The sequence below is a fragment of the Cydia pomonella genome, chromosome 7 (genome assembly GCF_033807575.1).
Source record: "Cydia pomonella isolate Wapato2018A chromosome 7, ilCydPomo1, whole genome shotgun sequence".
Taxonomy (NCBI): domain Eukaryota; kingdom Metazoa; phylum Arthropoda; class Insecta; order Lepidoptera; family Tortricidae; genus Cydia; species Cydia pomonella.
This window is the reverse complement of record NC_084709.1, coordinates 6,121,877-6,148,778: the sequence shown is the minus strand read 5'-3', so window position 1 is coordinate 6,148,778 and position 26,902 is coordinate 6,121,877. Positions and strand designations below refer to the sequence as shown.

The window sequence follows — 26,902 nt, the reverse complement described above, 5'->3', positions numbered from 1 at the left end:
AGTAAATAATTATTTTAACAATGTATGATTTTGCTTTTTGGCTCTTCGACTATATTAACTAATTTATGTGACTTACAATGTAAGCATATCGATTTTTTATTACCGGTTTTTGATTAGAATTCCTTACATTTCACTTACTGTATTTAACATTTTAAATTAAAACGACTTAAAAAAACATTGTGATATATATTTATAATAGTTTATTTTTATTGTTTATAATTAGTGCGAAAACAAAAATCAATAAATTATATAATTTTGCTGTTATAGCCAGTCAAACAACTTTGTCAGTAAAAAAAGGCGCGAAATTCATATTTTGTATGGGATGATAACTAGTTTGATGATAACCCTTAGCGGCAATTTTTTTTTAAATTTGCTACTTAGAAAAAAGACGACAGAATATAATTTTCTGTATTACTAAAAATTCTAATATTTGCACTGGTAACATTTTAAAAAGTAAACGGATCTGTAGGCTGGCATGTGTCACTGGTGTCATGCTTGTGTCACATTTGCGGTTTGTTTTGCGTGCGTGATGCATGCATCTTTTTATTACTAATGTATCGTAATTAGTCAACAAAGTAACTAAATAAACAAAATGAATCCCTCTGGCAATTCCACTGCATTGTCTGCAGACCTTAACAACTTTATTTATGGTGTATCACGAAGGAACTTCCAGAATGCCTCCGAGCTAACAAAAATCGGTATCAGCCTGTTGAAGACGTTTCCAGCCGCTAGAGATGCCGTTCTCGAGTATTTCGCGATGGTTTTTCATAGCGCGGTCAATGTTTCTATCAACCCAACGGACTACGAGGTATGCTTTTGTGAATTTTGCGTTTTAAAGACCCGGTGTTTAGAAACTAAAAACGTACTTAATTTTTCTTAAAGTACTTAGTCATACATCTTTAAACAAGTAATGGTTTTTTCCTCAGAACGACCCTAATACAAACGGAGCGCTGGAGAGTGTAAACATGATTGGCCCAGAGCTCTGCAGTCTCGGAGAAGCCTGGGCTCCCTTCATTGCGCCATGGTGCATCAATCTAATTATGGATATTGCTACACAAAAAGAAAATGTGCCAAGTATGTATTAACCACGGTTGCAATTTGCAATAGCAGTATTGTGTTATGTATCTTTAGAAATCCATAAAAAGCTTGCTAAAAAAGTTAAGGTGACTACCTTTCTTGGTAAGGTTAACATTTTTAATTGATTGGTTTAAAACTCACCGCATGAAAACTTGTTATCTGCAATACAAGAAACATAATGAATATAAATAGGTTAAAAATTGTGTGTCAGTAGAAAGGTTCAAGCTCAGCACTAAAAGCTACAGATTGGCATTTTAACTGCTGATTTTCAACTTGATTCTTGACTCAGACTTTAACATGCTCAGTTACTGATCAGTGCACCTCTATATTCAACTTAAACATGTATTTGTCATGATCGCAGTACAGGGTTCTTTTTGAGCAGTTGATCAGTCCAATAAAACTTACTGAAATAATAAATTTTTTTTTTCAATTTGTGGCCACCTTTCGAAATCCGGATATTCAACGTAAGTGGTCACTCTAAAGTACGGCCAGGGCAGGGGGGGGCATAGCACACTGCATCCGATTCAGACATTGCTCTGAAGTTTGAGTAAGATAATGATATCACTCGATCTGTGTGGACCCGCCTATGACATATTCAAATATGGCTAACTAATCAAAAATAACCCTGTATAAATGGCAAATTTTTGACAGCAGCATATGAAAGGAAGGTTTTGTTAACTACAGTCAATGGTCAATGATCCTGAAATGCCTGCTCAACTTTGATTATATGAGCAAATATTTAACAGTGTGGTCTGTTTAATACGAGTTTTAAATTAATGTTATTTTACCTTCCAGGTGGAACCCTTCAAACAACTGAACCAATAAGAATACTGTTGGATATCACAGCACAAAACCTGACATTACTAGACACTGACATGAGAGCTAAATGCATAGATATGATGCTGGGTAAGAAATTGAACACTATATAACTGAGCAATGTTTGTCATTAGCCTAGCGGTAAGGCATGCAACTTTCATACTGGAGGTTGTGGGTTCACCTTGTTTGAGATCAATGAGTTTTTAGATCATTTGATATTACCATTCACATTTTGGTGAATGAAATAATTGTGCCCGAGGCCTGGTATCCCCTATGGGAAATGTCAGTTTGGGGTACCCCACAGATCTTATCATTAACATTGGTTTAGTAAGAATGCAACTGGGAAATTACTGACCTTATAGAAGGGTGAAATCTTATCTATTATGCATGATATAAAACTATTTTTACGGATTATAATGCATATACTTCATGATTTTTTTTAAACGTTGGTATGTATTCTAAATTGATAATATTTTTTGTTTAACATTTTTTCTGAAATGATGACGTTGTTGCTAGGCTGCCGCGCGTGCTCCTGGGCGGTGGGCTGGATCGGGCGCGCCGAGCCGGCGCTGGTGGCGCCGCGCGCGCTAGCGCTGGGCGCCGACGCCGTGCTGGCGCACCTGGCGAACCATCCGCCGGCATTGTTGCATGTTAGGCGCGCGCTGCTCGACCTATTTCAGGTAGTGTAAGGTTGACATTTTGCTATAGACTGGCATGGGTGGATCGGCCCCTAGATTTTTTTGTTCAACCACCAGTAATAATAATAATAATAAATTCATTTATTTCGACCAACTTAGGATCATATTACATTTAACTTATTATATTTAAACGTAAGATTAAAATTTAACTTAAACTAAATTAAATTAAATTAAGTCAAATATACTCATATTTTAACCTATTCTGGAGAGGCTTGGACACCAGTACGTGAATCATATGACAGTGATTCAGGCACTGGCAGTCAAATCTCTCCGCAAACGCTCTCAAGATGCCGTTGGAACTAGCCCGCACCCTGCGCACCAGGGATGTGCAGCGTTTCCTCATTGTAGTGTAGAAACAGTCTACTCTGGCCTCCGCGAACATCCCCGACGCACTACAAAACCGAGGTAGTCCCATCAGCACCCTGAAAGCGTTGTTATACTGTATACGCAGAGCGTTGTACTGTTTTTGCGTATAGCACGCCTACAGTGACAGCATAACATCTGCTTTTGACTGCTGGAACCAAAAGTAATCGATACTTTATCGAAAAGTTATCAATAGTGTAATGTTAAAAAAACGTGCAGACAATTGGGCCATAGGGACATTATGAAGAATTTAAGGAGCATTCTATTAGAGTGTAGATTACGAACGCTCTTCTTTTGACGAGAATTTGTTATGAGCCATGAAATGTTTTTTTTTTCTAGCCTTTTTGAGTGTCCCACTGCTGGGCAAAGGCCTCTCCCCTTGATTTCCATGACTCTCGATTTGGTATTTTTTCCGGCTAGTTATTCAGGAAGCTGTCCAGGTCATCCCGCCATGAAATGTTATCAGACTAAAAATCGACTCCCTTGCCTTGAATTGTACTCGTTGAATGCTCCTGAGTCAATCTTCGATTTACTTGGGTTTGCCAATTATTGGTTGACAATCGATACTTATGTAATAGGTACGTTGCACAGGTTATAGCAGATCAAAAGTCCCATTTGTTAGTGATCTCTGGTTTGATTGCAGGAAGCCATCTCGTTAAAAGGCGATTCAGAGAAGCAGCGAGACGTGATACCCTACCTGCTGAACTTGGCTGCCAAGTCCGACATTGTGTTGAAAGCTATGACGCAAGATATTAAGCAAACGCGTAAGTATAAGCAGAAACATCACGTATTTGTTATAAGGGTTCATGTCCCTTTAGTGTCATGAAAGCACGAGTTTAGTTAATCGTATGTAACTAACTGTGTATGTAAGTTGTCTTCAAAGCTTGTAAACCATTTTCTAATCACATCTTGGTCCCGGTAAAGACCGATGACAAAGCAATATTAGAACGCGAGCGGAGGTGGTCAAAGAAATTCGGATATTGCATTATTGACAATGCAACCTCATTGAAATTGGGTTTGTTTGAATTGTGTTGATAAGTAGACAATTACTGTTAAAGAGATAAAAGCTTTTTAGTATCAAAAAACGAAATTCCTTTTTGACACTAAACTTATTTTATATGTCTCATTAATAGGCCAAGCAATAAGAAGGTATCGGCTTCAGCCGTTTAAGCGTGAAGAGGAATGTATTTTTTTAAATGTTGTTTTTACTTCAGAATGGTGTCAATGTGATACCATAAATGAATTCAGCACCCCCGATTTATACGAAAACGATACCAAACACGGCCTTTCAGCTTCACTGATGTAGATGAAAAGGAGTGTACAGATTTTTAAAGGGTTGGCAATGCGCATGTAACACTGCTTACCATCAGGCGGGCCGTATGCTTTTGTGCCACCATCGTGTGGTATAAAAAAAAAAAGATTGAAATGTGGTATAAAAGAAAAATTGAGAGCCCTAAATAATCTTTCAAGAGCGGATATCTCAAAAACTATACAAGATATCGAAAAAGTTGACAAATAAAACTTGTAACAAATTGAATCAACTTTTATTTTGTAAAAGTGGTCATGTCGCTAAGACGCATAGTCTCCGAGATATATTCAAACCCCCCCCTCTCCCCGCCAGTTCAAGGGCTACGGCCGGGGACTTTTGATATGTTCATCTCCTGACTAGTCCAAACAAAGCAACGAAACGAAGTCCAAAACTGTGTTCCAAGCATTCCCCTCTATAACTTTTTTTGAGCATTCATTGCCTGGCCTATAGTTTGTAGAATGTTTTTAGATTTGCCGTTTTTTTCTGACTAGTAAATGTCAAATTGAGCATAACTTTTGATTTTCAGTGACAGATGAAGTAGTCCAACGGCTCTGGGTGGTGTGGTCCCACCAGCGCAACACGGCGGCCTGGGAGGGAGTCGGGCCCGAGTCGCTGGTGGCGCTGCTCGTGCGCGCGTCCGTGCAGTGCACGCTACTGCTCCTGCACCACCCTGTGTGCCGGCAGCTGCTCGGTGAGTGACACGGTTGTGGTGTGGTCCCACCAGCGCAACACGGCGGCCTGGGAGGGAGTCGGGCCCGAGTCGCTGGTGGCGCTGCTCGTGCGCGCGTCCGTGCAGTGCACGCTACTGCTCCTGCACCACCCTGTGTGCCGGCAGCTGCTCGGTGAGTGACACGGTTGTGGTGTGGTCCCACCAGCGCAACACGGCGGCCTGGGAGGGAGTCGGGCCCGAGTCGCTGGTGGCGCTGCTCGTGCGCGCGTCCGTGCAGTGCACGCTACTGCTCCTGCACCACCCTGTGTGCCGGCAGCTGCTCGGTGAGTGACACGGTTGTGGTGTGGTCCCACCAGCGCAACACGGCGGCCTGGGAGGGAGTCGGGCCCGAGTCGCTGGTGGCGCTGCTCGTGCGCGCGTCCGTGCAGTGCACGCTACTGCTCCTGCACCACCCTGTGTGCCGGCAGCTGCTCGGTGAGTGACACGGTTGTGGTGTGGTCCCACCAGCGCAACACGGCGGCCTGGGAGGGAGTCGGGCCCAAGTCGCTGGTGGCGCTGCTCGTGCGCGCGTCCGTGCAGTGCACGCTACTGCTCCTGCACCACCCTGTGTGCCGGCAGCTGCTCGGTGAGTGACACGGTTGTGGTGTGGTCCCACCAGCGCAACACGGCGGCCTGGGAGGGAGTCGGGCCCGAGTCGCTGGTGGCGCTGCTCGTGCGCGCGTCCGTGCAGTGCACGCTACTGCTCCTGCACCACCCTGTGTGCCGGCAGCTGCTCGGTGAGTGACACGGTTGTGGTGTGGTCCCACCAGCGCAACACGGCGGCCTGGGAGGGAGTCGGGCCCGAGTCGCTGGTGGCGCTGCTCGTGCGCGCGTCCGTGCAGTGCACGCTACTGCTCCTGCACCACCCTGTGTGCCGGCAGCTGCTCGGTGAGTGACACGGTTGTGGTGTGGTCCCACCAGCGCAACACGGCGGCCTGGGAGGGAGTCGGGCCCGAGTCGCTGGTGGCGCTGCTCGTGCGCGCGTCCGTGCAGTGCACGCTACTGCTCCTGCACCACCCTGTGTGCCGGCAGCTGCTCGGTGAGTGACACGGTTGTGGTGTGGTCCCACCAGCGCAACACGGCGGCCTGGGAGGGAGTCGGGCCCGAGTCGCTGGTGGCGCTGCTCGTGCGCGCGTCCGTGCAGTGCACGCTACTGCTCCTGCACCACCCTGTGTGCCGGCAGCTGCTCGGTGAGTGACACGGTTGTGGTGTGGTCCCACCAGCGCAACACGGCGGCCTGGGAGGGAGTCGGGCCCGAGTCGCTGGTGGCGCTGCTCGTGCGCGCGTCCGTGCAGTGCACGCTACTGCTCCTGCACCACCCTGTGTGCCGGCAGCTGCTCGGTGAGTGACACGGTTGTGGTGTGGTCCCACCAGCGCAACACGGCGGCCTGGGAGGGAGTCGGGCCCGAGTCGCTGGTGGCGCTGCTCGTGCGCGCGTCCGTGCAGTGCACGCTACTGCTCCTGCACCACCCTGTGTGCCGGCAGCTGCTCGGTGAGTGACACGGTTGTGGTGTGGTCCCACCAGCGCAACACGGCGGCCTGGGAGGGAGTCGGGCCCGAGTCGCTGGTGGCGCTGCTCGTGCGCGCGTCCGTGCAGTGCACGCTACTGCTCCTGCACCACCCTGTGTGCCGGCAGCTGCTCGGTGAGTGACACGGTTGTGGTGTGGTCCCACCAGCGCAACACGGCGGCCTGGGAGGGAGTCGGGCCCGAGTCGCTGGTGGCGCTGCTCGTGCGCGCGTCCGTGCAGTGCACGCTACTGCTCCTGCACCACCCTGTGTGCCGGCAGCTGCTCGGTGAGTGACACGGTTGTGGTGTGGTGTCTAAATTTAATAATTATTGTTTTAAATAGCTTCAAAACTCCGGGGATTCTGATTTTGTAAAAGGTAACATTTTAACAGATACTTATTACGGGGCTCCCTGGCGCCAATGACCTTCGATCTGAATCCCTTAGTTTTCTCATGTGTTTTGTAGCTTATCATATTAACAGCAACTGTTTTTTACTATCCCATATTTACATCAAAGTTCATTGTCTTCGAGATTTTTGTCATCAAATTTGAACAAATTTAGGCCAAAAACCTGGTTTTCTGGTCATAATTTTTTTGTGACGTCAAGGAGGAACCCAAATATGTAGATTTCGTATATGTGAGATCCTTCACAGCAATCTAGTAACGATAAAAGTGTTATTTTAGACAATGTTTAAAAAATTCATAAAAAAAAAATATTCACAGACCACAGTGGAGATAAAAGATTGAAGAACCGATAGCCGTTTGTCTTATAATATAATTCTATCTGTAGTGCAAATGTAGGAGTAACGACTCAAAACTTCTCAAAAATCGATGAAAACCGCGGGGAGTCCCTTAAGAGTATTTATCCCCTGTTTTATTTAAAGGACTTGTTCTAAAGGCTTGTTGGACTTACTTACGGTGTCCCTTACATTACAAAAAACATTGTTTGGACAACCTTAGTTCTTTCCAAATTGATTGGTCTTTCAAAAAACTTACCCATTTAATTCTCTGCATTTGACCTTGTGAATGTTAATTATATAACACTTTATTTAATATGGTTTTCTTTTCAGAATACCTCCTACAGAAGCTGGAACTATCAGGTCTACTCCCAGATGCTGACTTCCCACTCCTGACCAGTGCTGCTGAAGAGGCCCCGGTGTTAAGAGAACGCCTGCTGGTTGGAGACCAGTTAGAACAGTACACTATAGCCCGGCTGCTCATACTTGTCAGTAAGTAGAATAACCATTAGTTTACATGATTTTATAGGTTAGTTCACAACTCTTAACCTTACACAACTGATAAACTGTAAGTTGAGGCCTAAATAAGCTCATGCACACTATGGGAAAACGTGACATGGGGTGGTGTAGACTCTGTATGGAGGCAGAGGAGACGCCCTTGCTTATTCTCGCAGAGTGCCCTTGCCTAATGCGCACTTGTGACTCAACCATGGGCAGATACATATTACGTCCGGAGGAGCTAAGGTCTCGCGAGATCAAAAAGATCGTGCAGCTGTTTGAAGTTGCGGGCTTGGATCGAGAGTTGTAGTAGGTGGCGATCACAATAAAGAGGTGTGGCAGACGATGCTGGATTTCTCTGAGCACGTCATGGCCGAAAAGGAGGCAGAGCGCGAACGGGAAATCCAAGCTGAGGCTGACCCAATGCGCCGCCTTAGAACGAGACGCAGGCGTGCTGCGCACGACAGACGCTTGCCCCCTTAACATAGACCTCCGGGTGGCAGACACGGGGGCGTCTGTCATCCATAGGAAAGAGGTCCTCGGGCTGGAGGGCGTGTCAAGTGTTCGGACACGCCCTTAATAATGGCTAGTATTTACCCGGTGATGGGCCGTAATGGGCAGCTGCTGGTGGGGTTGCGGATGATTGACACCACGTGCCCGTGACCCCACCCCAAAGGCAGAGAGATGAACACCCCAGGTTTTTTAGTGAGTAGAAACCTCACATATCCTCAGCGCTTCCCCCTGGCGCTGGGGAATCTTTCGAAGATTTTTCCTGGGCAAAAAAAAAAAAAGGTGACGATCACAATAGATCAGGTTGATGGTCGCAGTGATACATAGGCTGTAGAGCCTTACATAGCCCCTAACAAGAAGAAGAAGTTGAGGCAACATGTTTTATCTTTTTTTATAAAAATTTGATTAGCAGGCGGCGACCACTACAATAAAACTGTGTGTAACTCTCGCCCAGATTCTATTATTGTAGTTTTATGTGGATACTGTCAATATGCTGTTTTAACTAACATTAAGTAGGCCGGCCAGTTAGTTTAAACCACGCTAACGATGCACCTGATACTGAGTATATGCACGATGCACGTGATCGTCAATACAAAAGAGAAAAGGTTTGCCACTTCTAAATATTTTCCATGCTCCATGTTTTTTTTTTGTATGTTATTGACACAATGAAAACTAGGTTTATAGATTTTCCTTTTTTTTTCCTAAACAAAAAAAAAATCAAAAAAGCGAAACCCATAAACCTAGAATATTTTATGCTGAAGCGATCGACATCAAAATCAAAGTGATTTGTTAAGATTTAGTTAGTGACAACCGTTTTCTCCTTTAATGGAATTTCATAGAAAAATTACCGTTATTTCGAAAAGCCATTCTTCCCTCTTAACGGGGTCGTAGTACCTATATAAGTACGTTATAAACTTTTTATTTGTTATTTTTGGGATAACGTCCTCACCTAATCCATTATTTCCAGGTTGCCGCCTCCCATCAGAATACGTCAACACACTAAGCTACCTCCTGCAGTATTCTCGCAACGACACAACCCTAGCGCTGTTCGTACGCATCATGTCCGGCACCATGACCATGCACATCCCTAACGACACCTCGGAACGCGCGCTAGGCGCAGCAGAAAGATATCAAGAGCATGTACAGACGGCTGTCGGAAACGCTTTGAGGAACTCTATGCTGTCAGATACGCAGATAAAGAAGAGCTTTGTGCAGGGGAAGGTGCCGGCGGATCAGAAGACGTATTTGCATCATTATTGTCTGAATATTGTCAAGTTGTTGAGGTAAGTTTACTATTAAAAACAAAGCGGGCTTTACTCTATGTACAACCAGTGGGGCGACACTCCTCCTTTCGGCTTTTCTCGGCTCCGTTTGGCTCAGCATCGAGCAATTAAAAGGGTTAGCACAACTTGACGTCCCTATACGTGCACGACCATAGATAAGATAATGACTTGAATTTTGACAACCCTAAATGGCCGAAAGAAATAGTGTCGTATATTAGAAAGGGACTACATAATTCGTCCCTGAATCGCTGTCAAACTTCGGTTTTGTGAAATTGTCATTTCTGTGCGGCAGTACAGTCGGTTCCCTAACATAAGTATCCACTTTCTATACAACTTAGTACGGCTACTTGGTTACTTAAGTTGGGGAACCGACCGTACTATTATTTATTCTGTGGTACAACACAACGGTAGCGCTCTTGGTGTGTCCGATACCACGACCATGCACACAGCACATCTCTAACGACAAGTCAGAACGCGCGCTAGACTCAGCTGAACTATACCAGGAGCATATTCTGACGGCTGTCGGAAACGCTTGGAGGAATTCTATGCTGTCAGATACGCAGATAAAATAGCGTTTCGTGCAGGGAAAGATGCTAATTTATATGAAGTTATGTATATTATTTTAATGTGGAAGAATTTTTTTAATTAAAACAAGCAGATAATATAGAGAAGCGTATGAGACCTGCCGCTTTTGAATACTGTAATATGTACCTATATGTGTACCGTGAGATTGAACGTACCTTTTAGCGATAAAATCAAATGAAAAAAAAATAACTTGTATACCTAGTACAGTCAGCATCAAAAGTAGCGGATGAAACAACGCTTCAAAAGTATCTACCATTCTGTAAGAGCTAAACACAAAGTGATAGTTCTATATGTAGAACAATTTAGACTGTAAAAGATGTACTTTTGGGCTTGAATTTTACAGATTTATCTACATTTAGAAAATTTATCCGGAATATCAGATACTTTTGGCGCGTTGTTTCATCCGCTACTTTTGATGCTGACTGTACATTATACTTTCCTAATTGTAATTGTACTTGTAACTTTACAGAGCATCTTGCGAAAAAGACTTAATTCAATTCAATTCAATTCTTTATTACAGATAACAAATGATCCATATTACAATAAAATGATTAAAATTATATTTAAATCCTATACAAATAAAAAGGTACATTTTAGCGTTACATATAATCACAAAATAAATATTAATAATGGTTAAAATTATGCCTATTAATTAATTACATGCAGATTATTCCAGTGTCTAGTAGTCTATGGGAGAGTCTAAACTGCTAGCGATCACGTCCAGAATGCTGTTGTTACTCCCCCGCACGCGGCGCATGATGGAGGCGACCCGCTTTCGAATGATGGCATGGAAGCCGTCTACTCGCGCTTCCGCAAACATGCCTGATGCGCTGCAGTACCTAGAAACCTAGTACTTAGAAACTGATAATATAATTATTTGTTCATAGATGGGAGAACTCCAACCGCGTACCGCACCTCCGCACCCGCCCCATAGGTCGAGCGGTCGAAGCCAACCTATGCCGCTTTGGTACCGCACTTCAAGAGACCGCATCTCTTCTACGGATCACCGTTGACTGCACTATGTCTTCGCTACCTGAGATGCCTGCATGCCACGCATTAACCGAGGTCAATAAAAGCAATAAAAACGGATTGCTTTATTAGAAATTTCCATACAAAATAATCAGTTTTCTGTGCTCTTTGTTTATATGCAGCAACCTATAGTGAATCACTACCGAACGCAAGTCTTTCTTGTCGTTTAAATGCTCTGAATCCGGGGCGGATTACAAATATTACAATGTGTATGTACACTTATGGCTACGGTACGGCATCACTGTGTGGGGTAAAAAAATAACGAACATAGGTCTTAACACACTTTAAACATTTGTAACAATAAACACAAATATGAAAATTGCTTCAAAAATGCGTAATTTTATTTTTGAGAGAACTCATCGATTACTTTTTTATTTGAAAACTTACAACAAATTAAAATTAAAAAAAACATGTTATCCCCGGTCCCGAGCACGCACATCCGTTTCGCTCACGCTTACGCTCAGTGAGAGAACACGGGTTATAAACATGATATTTGTATTGGTCTATGTTTGCAGGTGTTGGACAGAATAGACTTGACGGGAACGAAGGGGTTGCCGCCGAGCGTGGAGGCCATCTTGAAGGTGGTTAAAGCTACAGTCATGTATTTCTTCCGGTGTCTTCATGAAGAAGGTATGAAGTCCATTCTATATTATACAATAGCTTGTTTCTAATTGGTTATCTGCACTATAGTAAGTGCCTTTTGAATATTATATGTACCTATAACTGGTATTATTCGACATCCGAACAGTCATATTACCTATGTTCGGACTTCGCATGAATGCGTCACAGTACACTGTGAGAGATTTCACTTTCTCCAAAGTACGACAAATATTAAAATAAATTATTTCAAATTTAGAGCTGAAACAAACATTCAATAGAAAAAACAAATATGGGTCATTCTACTTTTTGTTGTTCATAAGTTTCTGACACTTTTTCGCAAAATGCATATTTTAGAATACTTGGTCATTCCTTTCATTTTCTCTTTTGCGAAGGAGAAAGAGGCTTAATGAGTTTATCAATCGCGATAGCTTTGTTCAATTAATACCTACACTGTAAGTATTCTTAATCACAGTAACTCGGTGGTCCTTGATTGTCTCTCGATTTGTATGAAAATAAGACACTTACCATTGCGTTACCATATTGTTACATTAATCAGTATTGATTAGGGTGGACCTTATTCGTCGAAGTTATAGTATATAGTATATACAGTGCACCCTTGCTAAATGTAAAATCTACCTAAAAAAACATTTTTTTTCAAAATGTTTAAAAACATTTTAGGGGCGCTATCGCACTTTGAAAATTTGGAGCTTCATACAAAATGTATTTTTTTTCTATTTTTCATTGAGGAACGTGTATTAATGTCAAATTTAACATTGCTATTTTATTTGTGTTTGTAGGTAATATTTTGTATGGAGGGTCCAAATTCTCAAAGTACGGTAGTAACCACTAAAGTTTATAAAAAATAAAATTACATTGTTTTTTTAGGGGATTAGATTTTATATAGATTAATGGATTTTATATTAAGCGGATGCCCCGTACAAAAAATAACTTCATCGAAATAAGGACCACACTAACATGAATTTATGAAATTATGGTCAATAAATTCCTATAAAATATTTGTTTCAGATACAATTTGGGAATGCAATTTTTATACATAAATTAAATATATATCATACTTTTTTCTGACAATAGATGGTCATGAAAAAGTAGAATGATCCATATTTATATGTTTTCTCTTTCGAGGTTTTATGTATTTTGTATTCTTAATGGTTATAAAGTACACGATAGGTTATGTATGTAAAGTAGGTACATTATTTGTTTATTACATTTAGAACTTTAGACATTCGGTACAAGGCGAAAACTTCCTTTTATACAGAGTTTAAAATGCTTATAAAATCATTCCAAGGACAGAAGCCATTTTCGTCGACAGCACATTTTTCCATTTCAAGGAGCTGCCACTGCGGCGGATTCTGTAAACCTACTTCAACGCCATCTCTTATTTGTTCAGTGGATTGATACACGTAGTCCACCCTCAGCAAATCTTGATCCTTTTCTTTGTCGTACCATTTTTGAAACACAACCTTTCCGCCTATAGGTGTTCTTTCAAGTTGATCATGTAGGACGTAGTGTTTAAAGTTTAGTGAAGTCGTTAGTACACTGATGTTGGCGTCTTGTGCGACGAGTAGATAAAACTTCCTTTTACCGTTCTGAAATATATCAGATAAATATTCAAGCAGAGGCAGAACTATATCTCTATCCAAAATCTTAGCTTCGAATCGCGTTTCGAGATAAGCTCTCAGTATCGCCATTATAGATTCCCATTGCGTCTTCGTTTGAATTTGACCCCACGCCACATTTTTTGTAGGCATCCCGTCGTAATATGCCATCAAAAACGAATCTACAAGGCTCCAACCAATATTTACACCACCTGAAATCCTCGGTATATCCATATTAGTCTCAAACACTATTTCCGTTTTCGCTTCACTCAAATCGCAAACCTTTTCTGTTTTGCAATACGACGAATTTCCAAAATCTACTATTCTGTTCAATTCCAGAAATGCATTTCTCAAGTCAGTACTGTTCAAATTCTTCTTCGCTTCATTTAGAACAGCTGTTTTGAATTCCGCCGAATCGTTTCTGACTTTAAATCTAAAGATTGGATCATGGTCTGTAATGTTTTTAAAGAAAATCCTCACGCAGTCTCCAAAAGCGCCCTCAGCGAATGCTTTTGCAGTTTCCTTCGTCCTTGATCTAGTATTTGCATACACAAAAACTTCGTCTCCCGGGCAGTTGTTGTCGAGTAACTTTTCCTTAATCATCCAATCAGAAAAGTATTTTCCCATGTGATGTTCGAGGAGACGTCCCTTTGAAGTTAAAGCTCCCGGTTCCATATTCCAAGTTGGCCAGGGTTTGGGGCTGAGCAAATCCGTGCTAACGTCGTAGCGGAACGGGGCCCTTATGTTATGTCTCGATAGCACGATCACTTGTTTTAACTCGTAGCCGTTACTGACAAGGAATGTCGTCATAAATATTGTTAATTTTAGGAACATGTTTATATTTGCGATGTTGTCAGCCTAATGTCGTATTCGGCACTGGTGTGTGTTCACGGGATTTTATTTAGGTCAGGGGTCGCCAAATGGCGGACCGCGGTCCGCATCCGGACCGCCGACCCATTTTGTGCGGACCGCGAGAACACAGCAACTTTTGCACTACAGAGTACGTATTTTGAAATAAAAATGTATCCGATCTACTGTTGCATAATAATGTGAGATGGTTAAGCAAAGGCTGCGTTTTAGAAAGATTCTTCAGCATTTTAGAACACTTGAAGACATTTATTTTCAACAGTGACCAGATTTCAGCAAACGCCTACTTAAGTTTCCTAAACGAAAAAGAAAATGTAGCTGCCATTGCTTTCATGACGGATATTTTTAAACATATCAATGACCTGAACCTTAAACTTCAAGGCAAAGGAAAGCTTGTATGGGAGCTCATGTCAGATGTAAAAAGTTTTTCGCGAAAACTCGATCTCTTTATGAATGATCTTGGTAATGAATGCTTACACTTCCCCAATTTAAATAAAATAATCAGCAGTGACAACGAGATTGACGTCGGCCAATACAAAACGTTCATTACGGATCTTAAATCGGAATTTAAAAACAGGTTCGCAGACTTTAAAAAAATTTAGAATGTTGTAGAAATCCTTAGCAGCATTTACTCTCTGCACCCTGATGGTGAATGGAGCAACGAAGCTGCAATTGTTTTCGGGAGTGATAAAGCTCCTCTGCAAATAGAAATGATAGATTTCCAAGAAAACACAGTTTTAAAACATAAACATACGGAAGTTTCCAGTGAAGACTTCTGGATAAAATTTGTGTGTGGCATTCAATATCCAGAACTACAAAAATTAGCTTTGAAACTTCTTACTTTGTTTGGGTCAACATATATTTGTGAAGCAGCATTTTCGAAGATGAACTTCATTAAGAATAAATTTCGATCACGACTTACTGACGAACATCTCCAGGATTTAATGTCAATAGCTTGCACCAATTTTACTCCAAACTTCAGACAGATAGTCCGCAACAAAAAAATGTAATTTTTCTTATTGATATGTAAAAAAATACCTTTGTTATTTCTTTAATTATATTTGTTTAATAAATATTTTTTCTATAAAATGTTGTGCGGACCGCGATGGTCATTTCATTACTTAAAACAGACCCCGAGCGAAACTAATTGGTGACCCCTGATTTAGGTATTTAGTTCATGTTATCGATATGAACTGGGGTCAAAGTTCAGTTGTGTTTGTTTCTCTATCTATTTTATTCTTACTTGCAGTTTATTTACATTACAGTATATCTTGATTATCAATAATTTAATTTTGTACAAACTTTAAACTTATTATAAAGTAACTTGATTTAAATACCATTTTATCACCTATATTTTGCTGCGCCTGGCGTCCGGTGACAGGCCACTTACTTACATTCTAACTTGGCTTTTAATCCGTGTTTTATTCTTCAGATATCCTAACAAAACTCCGCGGCGTACAAATCGCGAGTCGCTTGCTCCGCAAACTTTGTCTCCACAGCAAGCTCGCTCGCGCCGCCGCGCTCAGGGACCTGTTAGAAACAGCCATGTTTAAAGAAGAGGCGGCATTTGGCAGCAAGAGTTTTGTGAATAATACCGTCGTACCGGCTAGGGATTGGCAGCCGGAGGAGTTGCTGCTGCAAATGAATCAGAAGCATGTAAGTATGATGGATGTGTGTACTATTTCATATTACCTAGAGTGTTTTTACTCGAGTGTGTCAAATGCTGATATGATAGGTTGGTCGGGCAATGCTGAGGGACGAAAACCGCTATATTTAAGGAATGCAGTAGCAGCACGATCTTGATATATATGTACCCATTTATAAGTCATAAGTTATAAGTTAAGTCATAAGTTATTTATTTGCGAAAGATAGGGTATACATAGGATGTTGCAGTTTATAGTTAACTGAGCCAAGCTACCTTGTCACACAGTGACATGCAAATTTTAAAGTTTTTACCTAATACTAAACATGCACCTAAATAATGTCTAAAATTAATTCATGTGTATTTACATAGCAATATTTACATAGCAATATTTAATATTACCTATAGTGTTTTCATTTGCGTCCGTGTTTAGTTACAGTGGTAGAATTCTTGATCGAGCAATACCGCCGTGCTAGCTAGGGGCAGTAGGGGCTCATTTCGTTTATTTTCGATTTATTAATATCCCTGAACGTATCCTATGGCAAAAACAAAACACTTTTGTCCGATGTTTCATTTATTGATGGCATGTTTAAAAAAAAGTTTTTTTTTTTTAAAACCGCGTTCGGCAAATGAAACATCTTTAAAAATTGTTCTTGTTAACCTGTTTAAAAAAAACACTACACGTGTCCCATTTCTCTAGGGCCCAATAACCCAGCTGACCCAAAGCCACACTTCAGTCTTCCACGCGGGCATCATCGGCTCGGGCATCCGAAAGCAGAACCTCTACGAGTCCAAGAAAGACATTCCGCCCATCCTCACCACAAACAACGAGCTGCTTATGGGCGCCCTTATGTCTTGTATGGTGAGTTAAAAAAAGTTCCAAATTGATATATAAATTGCCCTAGTTGCTAAGAGCAGGAAGAAATATTAGATAGCAGCTGGTGAAACGACCCTTTTCCCCCACTTTTGGGCTAATCAGCTATGTTTGACCTAAGGAACAATCGTACCAAGCGGCACCGCCGGAGACAAAAGTTAGCACTTACATTTTTAAAGGCTTTATCTCGGAAACTATTATGTACACCGAGACAATTCTGGTTTCGTATTGTATAAAATTCAGTCTACTTTAAAAACGCCCTAAGAAAGTACTAAAAAACTAGTCCTTTAGGGTTATAATCGCCCAAATCTAAAAAAAACGGTTTTTTTTTTATTTTCGACAAAGTTGCGTTCGGCGCTCGAGGTCACAAATTTGGTTTATTCACTAAGCCAACATCATAAACAATTCTGCAAAAAATAAGAACTACCGGATTTGAACCCCGTTACAGAAGGCGACAAAGTTACTGGATTATTATTGTAAATGACGTCGTTAATCCCGCAATCCAAACGAAATGCACTTATGTAGTTTTATTTATCTTTTGGATACACTTAATTTCATGATAGTGCTTTATTCGGGTTATTCCTATATTCATATATCCATGGTTAATTCTCACCGAATATGTTGTTAATTATTCGAAATATATGTACATAGGTGGCCAGGAAAAGTTCCGAGTCAGAACTCAAGTTTTGGCGGCTTTGGACTAATATTATTTCTAGAGTAAACAGTTTTTTTAACAGGACGGCAATAACGGTGTGGTCGAAGGCTGTACCTCAGTGGCTCTGCTTTTGGTGGAGCTGGTGTCACCTGACGTCATGTATAACGGTCTGCCTTGGCCGGATGAAGATTTTACTAAGGTTAGTGTCTGCTATCTTTCTAGGATTTTATTTCGTGCATATTGCCAGGTAAATTAGTCTGAAAACGTTCTGTAAAGAAGAATTCATATTGTCTGATGACGTAAATCTTGAAAACATTTCATCAGGTGAAAACAAAATTCATTGCAAAAAAAAAAAATTAAACAAAAATCAACGTTTCTTTGGTACAACATAGGTTCACTTGGCTTTGAACTTGTGGTAGTAATTAATGAGTTTATGTTTATGAACGGATAGTAGTTAGTAGCCAAGAAAGTAAAGAAACCAATTTTAATTTGTCTACATTAAGGCTACTGTATAAGTATTACCGAACTTTTAATTTCACTGGTGATAAATATCACTATTCATCATTAGAAATTTTGTACGTCTGATCCAAAATAGACGAGGAAAATGCGCGCGCCGCCTCGGCCGAAGCACGTGTACACTGGCCGGTTTGTGCGTGAGGAAATTCTCAATATTTAAAAAAAAATATTGCCTCGCGCGTATGCTCGCTATGTGTGGACCCGCATAATTATGTAAAATGGCTGCATGGATGTGCATAAAATGGGAAGTAGATTAACCTGAATAGTGACAGGATAGGATAGTGCTTCTACGGTAAGCCATAGAATTGTCGTAAGTGATCGAATTGAGCGTTAAAAGCTGGGGCGAGTCATTCTCCTCGTTAGCAGTTTAACGATTTAAGGGCAAGGTCGGGTCAAATGTTCAGTTTGATTTCAGCAAGTAAGCATAGAGCGTGAGCTGTACATGCGCTCGGCCCTGGAGAGCAGCGCCGTGGCGCGCGCGGCCCTGCGGCGCTGCGCCGGCGCGCGGCCCGCGCTGTGCCTGGCCTCCGCGCTGCTGCGCGCCGCCGCCGCCACCGCCGCGCCGCTACACCGCCTCGCCACGCAGCAAGGTCGGTGCAAGTAGCATAGAGCGTGAGCTGTACATGCGCGCGGCCGCGCTGTGCCTGGCCTCCGCGCTGCTGCGCGCCGCCGCCGCCACCGCCGCGCCGCTACACCGCCTCGCCACGCAGCAAGGTCGGTGCAAGTAGCATAGAGCGTGAGCTGTACATGCGCGCGGCCGCGCTGTGCCTGGCCTCCGCGCTGCTGCGCGCCGCCGCCGCCACCGCCGCGCCGCTACACCGCCTCGCCACGCAGCAAGGTCGGTGCAAGTAGCATAGAGCGTGAGCTGTACATGCGCGCGGCCGCGCTGTGCCTGGCCTCCGCGCTGCTGCGCGCCGCCGCCGCCACCGCCGCGCCGCTACACCGCCTCGCCACGCAGCAAGGTCGGTGCAAGTAGCATAGAGCGTGAGCTGTACATGCGCGCGGCCGCGCTGTGCCTGGCCTCCGCGCTGCTGCGCGCCGCCGCCGCCACCGCCGCGCCGCTACACCGCCTCGCCACGCAGCAAGGTCGGTGCAAGTAGCATAGAGCGTGAGCTGTACATGCGCGCGGCCGCGCTGTGCCTGGCCTCCGCGCTGCTGCGCGCCGCCGCCGCCACCGCCGCGCCGCTACACCGCCTCGCCACGCAGCAAGGTCGGTGCAAGTAGCATAGAGCGTGAGCTGTACATGCGCGCGGCCGCGCTGTGCCTGGCCTCCGCGCTGCTGCGCGCCGCCGCCGCCACCGCCGCGCCGCTACACCGCCTCGCCACGCAGCAAGGTCGGTGCAAGTAGCATAGAGCGTGAGCTGTACATGCGCGCGGCCCGCGCTGTGCCTGGCCTCCGCGCTGCTGCGCGCCGCCGCCGCCACCGCCGCGCCGCTACACCGCCTCGCCACGCAGCAAGGTCGGTGCAAGTAGCATAGAGCGTGAGCTGTACATGCGCGCGGCCGCGCTGTGCCTGGCCTCCGCGCTGCTGCGCGCCGCCGCCGCCACCGCCGCGCCGCTACACCGCCTCGCCACGCAGCAAGGTCGGTGCAAGTAGCATAGAGCGTGAGCTGTACATGCGCGCGGCCGCGCTGTGCCTGGCCTCCGCGCTGCTGCGCGCCGCCGCCGCCACCGCCGCGCCGCTACACCGCCTCGCCACGCAGCAAGGTCGGTGCAAGTAGCATAGAGCGTGAGCTGTACATGCGCGCGGCCGCGCTGTGCCTGGCCTCCGCGCTGCTGCGCGCCGCCGCCGCCACCGCCGCGCCGCTACACCGCCTCGCCACGCAGCAAGGTCGGTGCAAGTAGCATAGAGCGTGAGCTGTACATGCGCGCGGCCGCGCTGTGCCTGGCCTCCGCGCTGCTGCGCGCCGCCGCCGCCACCGCCGCGCCGCTACACCGCCTCGCCACGCAGCAAGGTCGGTGCAAGTAGCATAGAGCGTGAGCTGTACATGCGCGCGGCCGCGCTGTGCCTGGCCTCCGCGCTGCTGCGCGCCGCCGCCGCCACCGCCGCGCCGCTACACCGCCTCGCCACGCAGCAAGGTCGGTGCAAGTAGCATAGAGCGTGAGCTGTACATGCGCGCGGCCGCGCTGTGCCTGGCCTCCGCGCTGCTGCGCGCCGCCGCCGCCACCGCCGCGCCGCTACACCGCCTCGCCACGCAGCAAGGTCGGTGCAAGTAGCATAGAGCGTGAGCTGTACATGCGCGCGGCCGCGCTGTGCCTGGCCTCCGCGCTGCTGCGCGCCGCCGCCGCCACCGCCGCGCCGCTACACCGCCTCGCCACGCAGCAAGGTCGGTGCAAGTAGCATAGAGCGTGAGCTGTACATGCGCTCGGCCCTGGAGAGCAGCGCCGTGGCGCGCGCGGCCCTGCGGCGCTGCGCCGGCGCGCGGCCCGCGCTGTGCCTGGCCTCCGCGCTGCTGCGCGCCGCCGCCGCCACCGCCGCGCCGCTACACCGCCTCGCCACGCAGCAAGGTCGGTGCAAGTAGCATAGAGCGTGAGCTGTACATGCGCGCGGCCGCGCTGTGCCTGGCCTCCGCGCTGCTGCGCGCCGCCGCCGCCACCGCCGCGCCGCTACACCGCCTCGCCACGCAGCAAGGTCGGTGCAAGTAGCATAGAGCGTGAGCTGTACATGCGCGCGGCCCGCGCTGTGCCTGGCCTCCGCGCTGCTGCGCGCCGCCGCCGCCACCGCCGCGCCGCTACACCGCCTCGCCACGCAGCAAGGTCGGTGCAAGTAGCATAGAGCGTGAGCTGTACATGCGCGCGGCCGCGCTGTGCCTGGCCTCCGCGCTGCTGCGCGCCGCCGCCGCCACCGCCGCGCCGCTACACCGCCTCGCCACGCAGCAAGGTCGGTGCAAGTAGCATAGAGCGTGAGCTGTACATGCGCGCGGCCGCGCTGTGCCTGGCCTCCGCGCTGCTGCGCGCCGCCGCCGCCACCGCCGCGCCGCTACACCGCCTCGCCACGCAGCAAGGTCGGTGCAAGTAGCATAGAGCGTGAGCTGTACATGCGCGCGGCCGCGCTGTGCCTGGCCTCCGCGCTGCTGCGCGCCGCCGCCGCCACCGCCGCGCCGCTACACCGCCTCGCCACGCAGCAAGGTCGGTGCAAGTAGCATAGAGCGTGAGCTGTACATGCGCGCGGCCGCGCTGTGCCTGGCCTCCGCGCTGCTGCGCGCCGCCGCCGCCACCGCCGCGCCGCTACACCGCCTCGCCACGCAGCAAGGTCGGTGCAAGTAGCATAGAGCGTGAGCTGTACATGCGCGCGGCCGCGCTGTGCCTGGCCTCCGCGCTGCTGCGCGCCGCCGCCGCCACCGCCGCGCCGCTACACCGCCTCGCCACGCAGCAAGGTCGGTGCAAGTAGCATAGAGCGTGAGCTGTACATGCGCGCGGCCGCGCTGTGCCTGGCCTCCGCGCTGCTGCGCGCCGCCGCCGCCACCGCCGCGCCGCTACACCGCCTCGCCACGCAGCAAGGTCGGTGCAAGTAGCATAGAGCGTGAGCTGTACATGCGCGCGGCCGCGCTGTGCCTGGCCTCCGCGCTGCTGCGCGCCGCCGCCGCCACCGCCGCGCCGCTACACCGCCTCGCCACGCAGCAAGGTCGGTGCAAGTAGCATAGAGCGTGAGCTGTACATGCGCGCGGCCGCGCTGTGCCTGGCCTCCGCGCTGCTGCGCGCCGCCGCCGCCACCGCCGCGCCGCTACACCGCCTCGCCACGCAGCAAGGTCGGTGCAAGTAGCATAGAGCGTGAACTGTACATGCGCGCGGCCGCGCTGTGCCTGGCCTCCGCGCTGCTGCGCGCCGCCGCCGCCACCGCCGCGCCGCTACGCCGCCTCGCCACGCAGCAAGGTCGGTGCAAGTAGCATAGAGCGTGAGCTGTACATGCGCGCGGCCGCGCTGTGCCTGGCCTCCGCGCTGCTGCGCGCCGCCGCCGCCACCGCCGCGCCGCTACACCGCCTCGCCACGCAGCAAGGTCGGTGCAAGTAGCATAGAGCGTGAGCTGTACATGCGCGCGGCCGCGCTGTGCCTGGCCTCCGCGCTGCTGCGCGCCGCCGCCGCCACCGCCGCGCCGCTACACCGCCTCGCCACGCAGCAAGGTCGGTGCAAGTAGCATAGAGCGTGAGCTGTACATGCGCGCGGCCGCGCTGTGCCTGGCCTCCGCGCTGCTGCGCGCCGCCGCCGCCACCGCCGCGCCGCTACACCGCCTCGCCACGCAGCAAGGTCGGTGCAAGTAGCATAGAGCGTGAGCTGTACATGCGCGCGGCCGCGCTGTGCCTGGCCTCCGCGCTGCTGCGCGCCGCCGCCGCCACCGCCGCGCCGCTACACCGCCTCGCCACGCAGCAAGGTCGGTGCAAGTAGCATAGAGCGTGAGCTGTACATGCGCGCGGCCGCGCTGTGCCTGGCCTCCGCGCTGCTGCGCGCCGCCGCCGCCACCGCCGCGCCGCTACACCGCCTCGCCACGCAGCAAGGTCGGTGCAAGTAGCATAGAGCGTGAACTGTACATGCGCGCGGCCGCGCTGTGCCTGGCCTCCGCGCTGCTGCGCGCCGCCGCCGCCACCGCCGCGCCGCTACGCCGCCTCGCCACGCAGCAAGGTCGGTGCAAGTAGCATAGAGCGTGAGCTGTACATGCGCGCGGCCGCGCTGTGCCTGGCCTCCGCGCTGCTGCGCGCCGCCGCCGCCACCGCCGCGCCGCTACACCGCCTCGCCACGCAGCAAGGTCGGTGCAAGTAGCATAGAGCGTGAGCTGTACATGCGCGCGGCCGCGCTGTGCCTGGCCTCCGCGCTGCTGCGCGCCGCCGCCGCCACCGCCGCGCCGCTACACCGCCTCGCCACGCAGCAAGGTCGGTGCAAGTAGCATAGAGCGTGAGCTGTACATGCGCGCGGCCGCGCTGTGCCTGGCCTCCGCGCTGCTGCGCGCCGCCGCCGCCACCGCCGCGCCGCTACACCGCCTCGCCACGCAGCAAGGTCGGTGCAAGTAGCATAGAGCGTGAGCTGTACATGCGCGCGGCCGCGCTGTGCCTGGCCTCCGCGCTGCTGCGCGCCGCCGCCGCCACCGCCGCGCCGCTACACCGCCTCGCCACGCAGCAAGGTCGGTGCAAGTAGCATAGAGCGTGAGCTGTACATGCGCGCGGCCGCGCTGTGCCTGGCCTCCGCGCTGCTGCGCGCCGCCGCCGCCACCGCCGCGCCGCTACACCGCCTCGCCACGCAGCAAGGTCGGTGCAAGTAGCATAGAGCGTGAGCTGTACATGCGCGCGGCCGCGCTGTGCCTGGCCTCCGCGCTGCTGCGCGCCGCCGCCGCCACCGCCGCGCCGCTACACCGCCTCGCCACGCAGCAAGGTCGGTGCAAGTAGCATAGAGCGTGAGCTGTACATGCGCGCGGCCGCGCTGTGCCTGGCCTCCGCGCTGCTGCGCGCCGCCGCCGCCACCGCCGCGCCGCTACACCGCCTCGCCACGCAGCAAGGTCGGTGCAAGTAGCATAGAGCGTGAGCTGTACATGCGCGCGGCCGCGCTGTGCCTGGCCTCCGCGCTGCTGCGCGCCGCCGCCGCCACCGCCGCGCCGCTACACCGCCTCGCCACGCAGCAAGGTCGGTGCAAGTAGCATAGAGCGTGAGCTGTACATGCGCGCGGCCGCGCTGTGCCTGGCCTCCGCGCTGCTGCGCGCCGCCGCCGCCACCGCCGCGCCGCTACGCCGCCTCGCCACGCAGCAAGGTCGGTGCAAGTAGCATAGAGCGTGAGCTGTACATGCGCGCGGCCGCGCTGTGCCTGGCCTCCGCGCTGCTGCGCGCCGCCGCCGCCACCGCCGCGCCGCTACACCGCCTCGCCACGCAGCAAGGTCGGTGCAAGTAGCATAGAGCGTGAGCTGTACATGCGCGCGGCCGCGCTGTGCCTGGCCTCCGCGCTGCTGCGCGCCGCCGCCGCCACCGCCGCGCCGCTACACCGCCTCGCCACGCAGCAAGGTCGGTGCAAGTAGCATAGAGCGTGAGCTGTACATGCGCGCGGCCGCGCTGTGCCTGGACTCCTATCACCTAAAATATTGGATATATTTTGTATAAAGCAGTTGGGTTTGATACTTCGGCTCTCTAAACCCTTTAAAGACCCTAATAATCTAAAGATATTATATTCCTCTTACGTCCGTAGTGTTTTAGAATTCGGTTGCATCGTTTGGACTCCCCAATATACAGTTCATAAAACGCGAATTGAAAGAATTCAAAATAAATTATTAAGTCACTTAACTTCCGCCATGGTTTGAATCTGTCTGAAAGTACCAGCATACGGCACGGTCTCACCCCATTAGTCGGACGCCGCGTATATATAGACCAAATGTTTTTATATAAGCTTTTAAATAACTATATTAACTCTCCTGATCTTCTTGAAAAAAATATTTTTAAATTGCCTCGTCGTATTCCCACTCGCCACCCCCAAACATTCCATATTAGCTTTTGTGTCTCTAATTTTGCCAAGCATACTTTTTTTAGACGAGCCTGTCATGATTACAATGATAAATTTTCAAATTTAGATATTTTTTCATTATCATTTTGTAATACAGTAGCATTCTGCGAATTTCAATCTTTTCTTTATAAATATTGTATGTTTTCTTCTAAGTACCTAGTAACTATATATTATTTGCACGCATAATAACTATAGCGATACATATATTTTTAATTATTTTGTACACCATTTTAAATTCTTTACTATGTCATGCATTTATTAATTACCTACCGATGTTTTGAAGTCCCTGTATGCGTGACAGACAAGAAGATGCCTGACACCTTCCCTGTTTCGATCTGTAATTTACTATGTATTCTTTTATTTTCAATGGAACTAAAGGTCTGTTTGTTATCACTTAAGCTTATATATATTAATATGTGACTGTTTGTTTCCTAAATAAATAATAAAAAATAAAAAAAATTACTCTCAATCGAAATGGAAACTCTACTTTTCATGCAACTCGGGCATAAATGCCCCTTGTTATCCTCGACCTATATCGGCTATATATTGCCTCGCATATCATGGGTCGCTTTATGCCCTAATTGTATAATCTACTATTTGATTACAGCAAGTAAGCAAATAAATTTGTTACCAGGGCAGAATTCACATTTTTCGATATTAATATTCGGGATTCCAAGAATTTTGGCCAAATTCTAGTAGCTAAAAATCGGGTTGTTCCAAATTAGGAAGGACATCTGGTCAGATTATGCATTGCCGACCTTTGCAAACCCAGAATCCTCACTCGACAAACCCAACCCCATGTCATAGCATACATACATCATTACATCATACTATTAAATTGAAGGACCGCCCTTATTTCATGATAGTTCGTCTCGAGGATGGCCCCATATCAATCAACAATGTTTATTTTTTAGCAGACTCCCAATCACCTGAGATAATCCGCGAGAAGACCGCACTAAAAGAACTGCTGGAAACAATGACGCTGGGACAGTTGCTGCCGCACCCGCTTAGCCACATGATTGAGATGGTGCCCAATCTCTCCGCTATCGAGGTTTGCCATTAATAAATACGTAATTTTTTAACCAGCTCTCAATTCTTAGAATCCATATATTACCTTATGTGAGTATATCATTTTTATAAGTAAATATACTCTCTAGATGCAAGTATTAGTACATCAAAATGCTGAAGTTAAAATTGGTGAGATTGATGCGATAGGAGTTATCTCTCATAAATGTTATCCTCGTAAGGCCCAATGTGCATTCCAATGTTACATTCCGCTTCAATCTAATTAGAACCTTACGTAAACCAGATAAAGTAACATTTCTTTTATTTCATTGTTTTCTCAAACAAACGAAATTCACCCCAATGCACAGTGCACAACAATTAGTTCAAATTAAAATTAGGAATACTTTGCATGGTGAGCCTTATGCACGCAATGTAAGATGCTATAGAGTTAGAACAAGCTAAGTTGGCACAGATTTAATTTATTTTAAATGTCTAACTTCTCAAACTTAACTTCAGATATATTTTTAATTAGTAATACGAGCGTTTCTGGTATAATTTATTTCATCGGAACAAACAGTAGCATGATTCGTCTGTCATTCTTCTAAAATGAAATTGGCTTGCAGATCGTGCAAGTTTTACGGGATTGCCTATGGAGCTACACGAGAGACAACGTGCCATCTCCAGCTCTGTTCATTGGTGACGTTACAGGTAAAGGTATCTAATCTAATCTATCTTTGTTTATATTTTTGGCTGGGTACTTAAATGCACGAGAAATCAGTTTTGTAAATCGAAATCTATCGAAAAAAGACTTACTTTGTTTCTTATGATGACAAAATAACAAAAAATACTGTTAACTATCTTGAAAATGAAATGAGGTTAAAAACTCAAAGATTATAAAGGGTTCTGCCAGGTACCCAAAAAAATGGTATACGGTTTGTTTCTTTGGATTTGGCTTATATACTACCTCTACTCTGGCAAGCCAACTTTGTCAATAAAAGCTTGAAATTCAAATAAAGATTATTTTTGAACGATTTCAGGGTTAATTGCGTTGACCTTATCATTTATATGTAGCTTTGCGCGTTTCTCCTCATGTGAAACCATCCCTTCCTGCCAGGTCTACACTGGCGAGACCCAGCCACATGTCAGCCCGCGCCCGCCTACACGGACACTCTTCGCGCCATCCTTCAGAACGGCATCAAAACGCACGGCCGCCTCTACCCGCTCATGTTCATGGATCTGAAAACCCCGGCTGAAGGGAAGCCCGAGGGCGAAGGGACCGATGGGACGGCAGAGTTGACGATAGATCTGGATGCGTCGGAACCGATGGAGGTGCCTGCGGAACCTACAGCTACAGCCTCGTCGGCTACGATTTATTAAAAAAATATTTGAAAAGTGTTGCAAGACTTGCAAGTTTAATTGCAGTCATATATTTTTTTAAACGAACATGTAAATATTAGTTGTAAGTGAATTCGAATAAAAATATTCAAAACAATGGTTTGTTTTAGTTTCTTTTAAACGCACGGTACACTATCA

General features: G+C 47.9%; 2 protein-coding genes across 2 annotated transcripts; one reads left to right on the top strand and one right to left on the bottom strand.

Moving 5' to 3' along the window:
- Positions 1-464: 464 nt before the first annotated feature.
- LOC133519671 (integrator complex subunit 5) lies at positions 465-26,861 on the top strand. The gene is made up of 17 exons (XM_061853725.1): positions 465-808; positions 927-1,074; positions 1,873-1,983; positions 2,410-2,573; positions 3,598-3,718; positions 4,790-4,954; positions 7,549-7,707; positions 9,191-9,506; positions 10,979-11,156; positions 11,636-11,750; positions 15,636-15,859; positions 16,546-16,707; positions 17,457-17,573; positions 18,306-18,486; positions 25,282-25,415; positions 25,993-26,077; positions 26,484-26,861. Exons 1-17 carry the CDS (start codon positions 593-595, stop codon positions 26,744-26,746), a joined length of 2,859 nt encoding a protein of 952 aa, XP_061709709.1. The 5' UTR covers positions 465-592; the 3' UTR covers positions 26,747-26,861.
- Positions 11,389-14,355, bottom strand: LOC133519670 (glucose-1-phosphatase-like). Its single transcript, XM_061853723.1, has one exon. The coding sequence runs from the start codon at positions 14,168-14,170 to the stop codon at positions 12,989-12,991; it is 1,182 nt and encodes a 393-aa protein (XP_061709707.1). The 5' UTR covers positions 14,171-14,355; the 3' UTR covers positions 11,389-12,988.
- Positions 26,862-26,902: the final 41 nt, after the last annotated feature.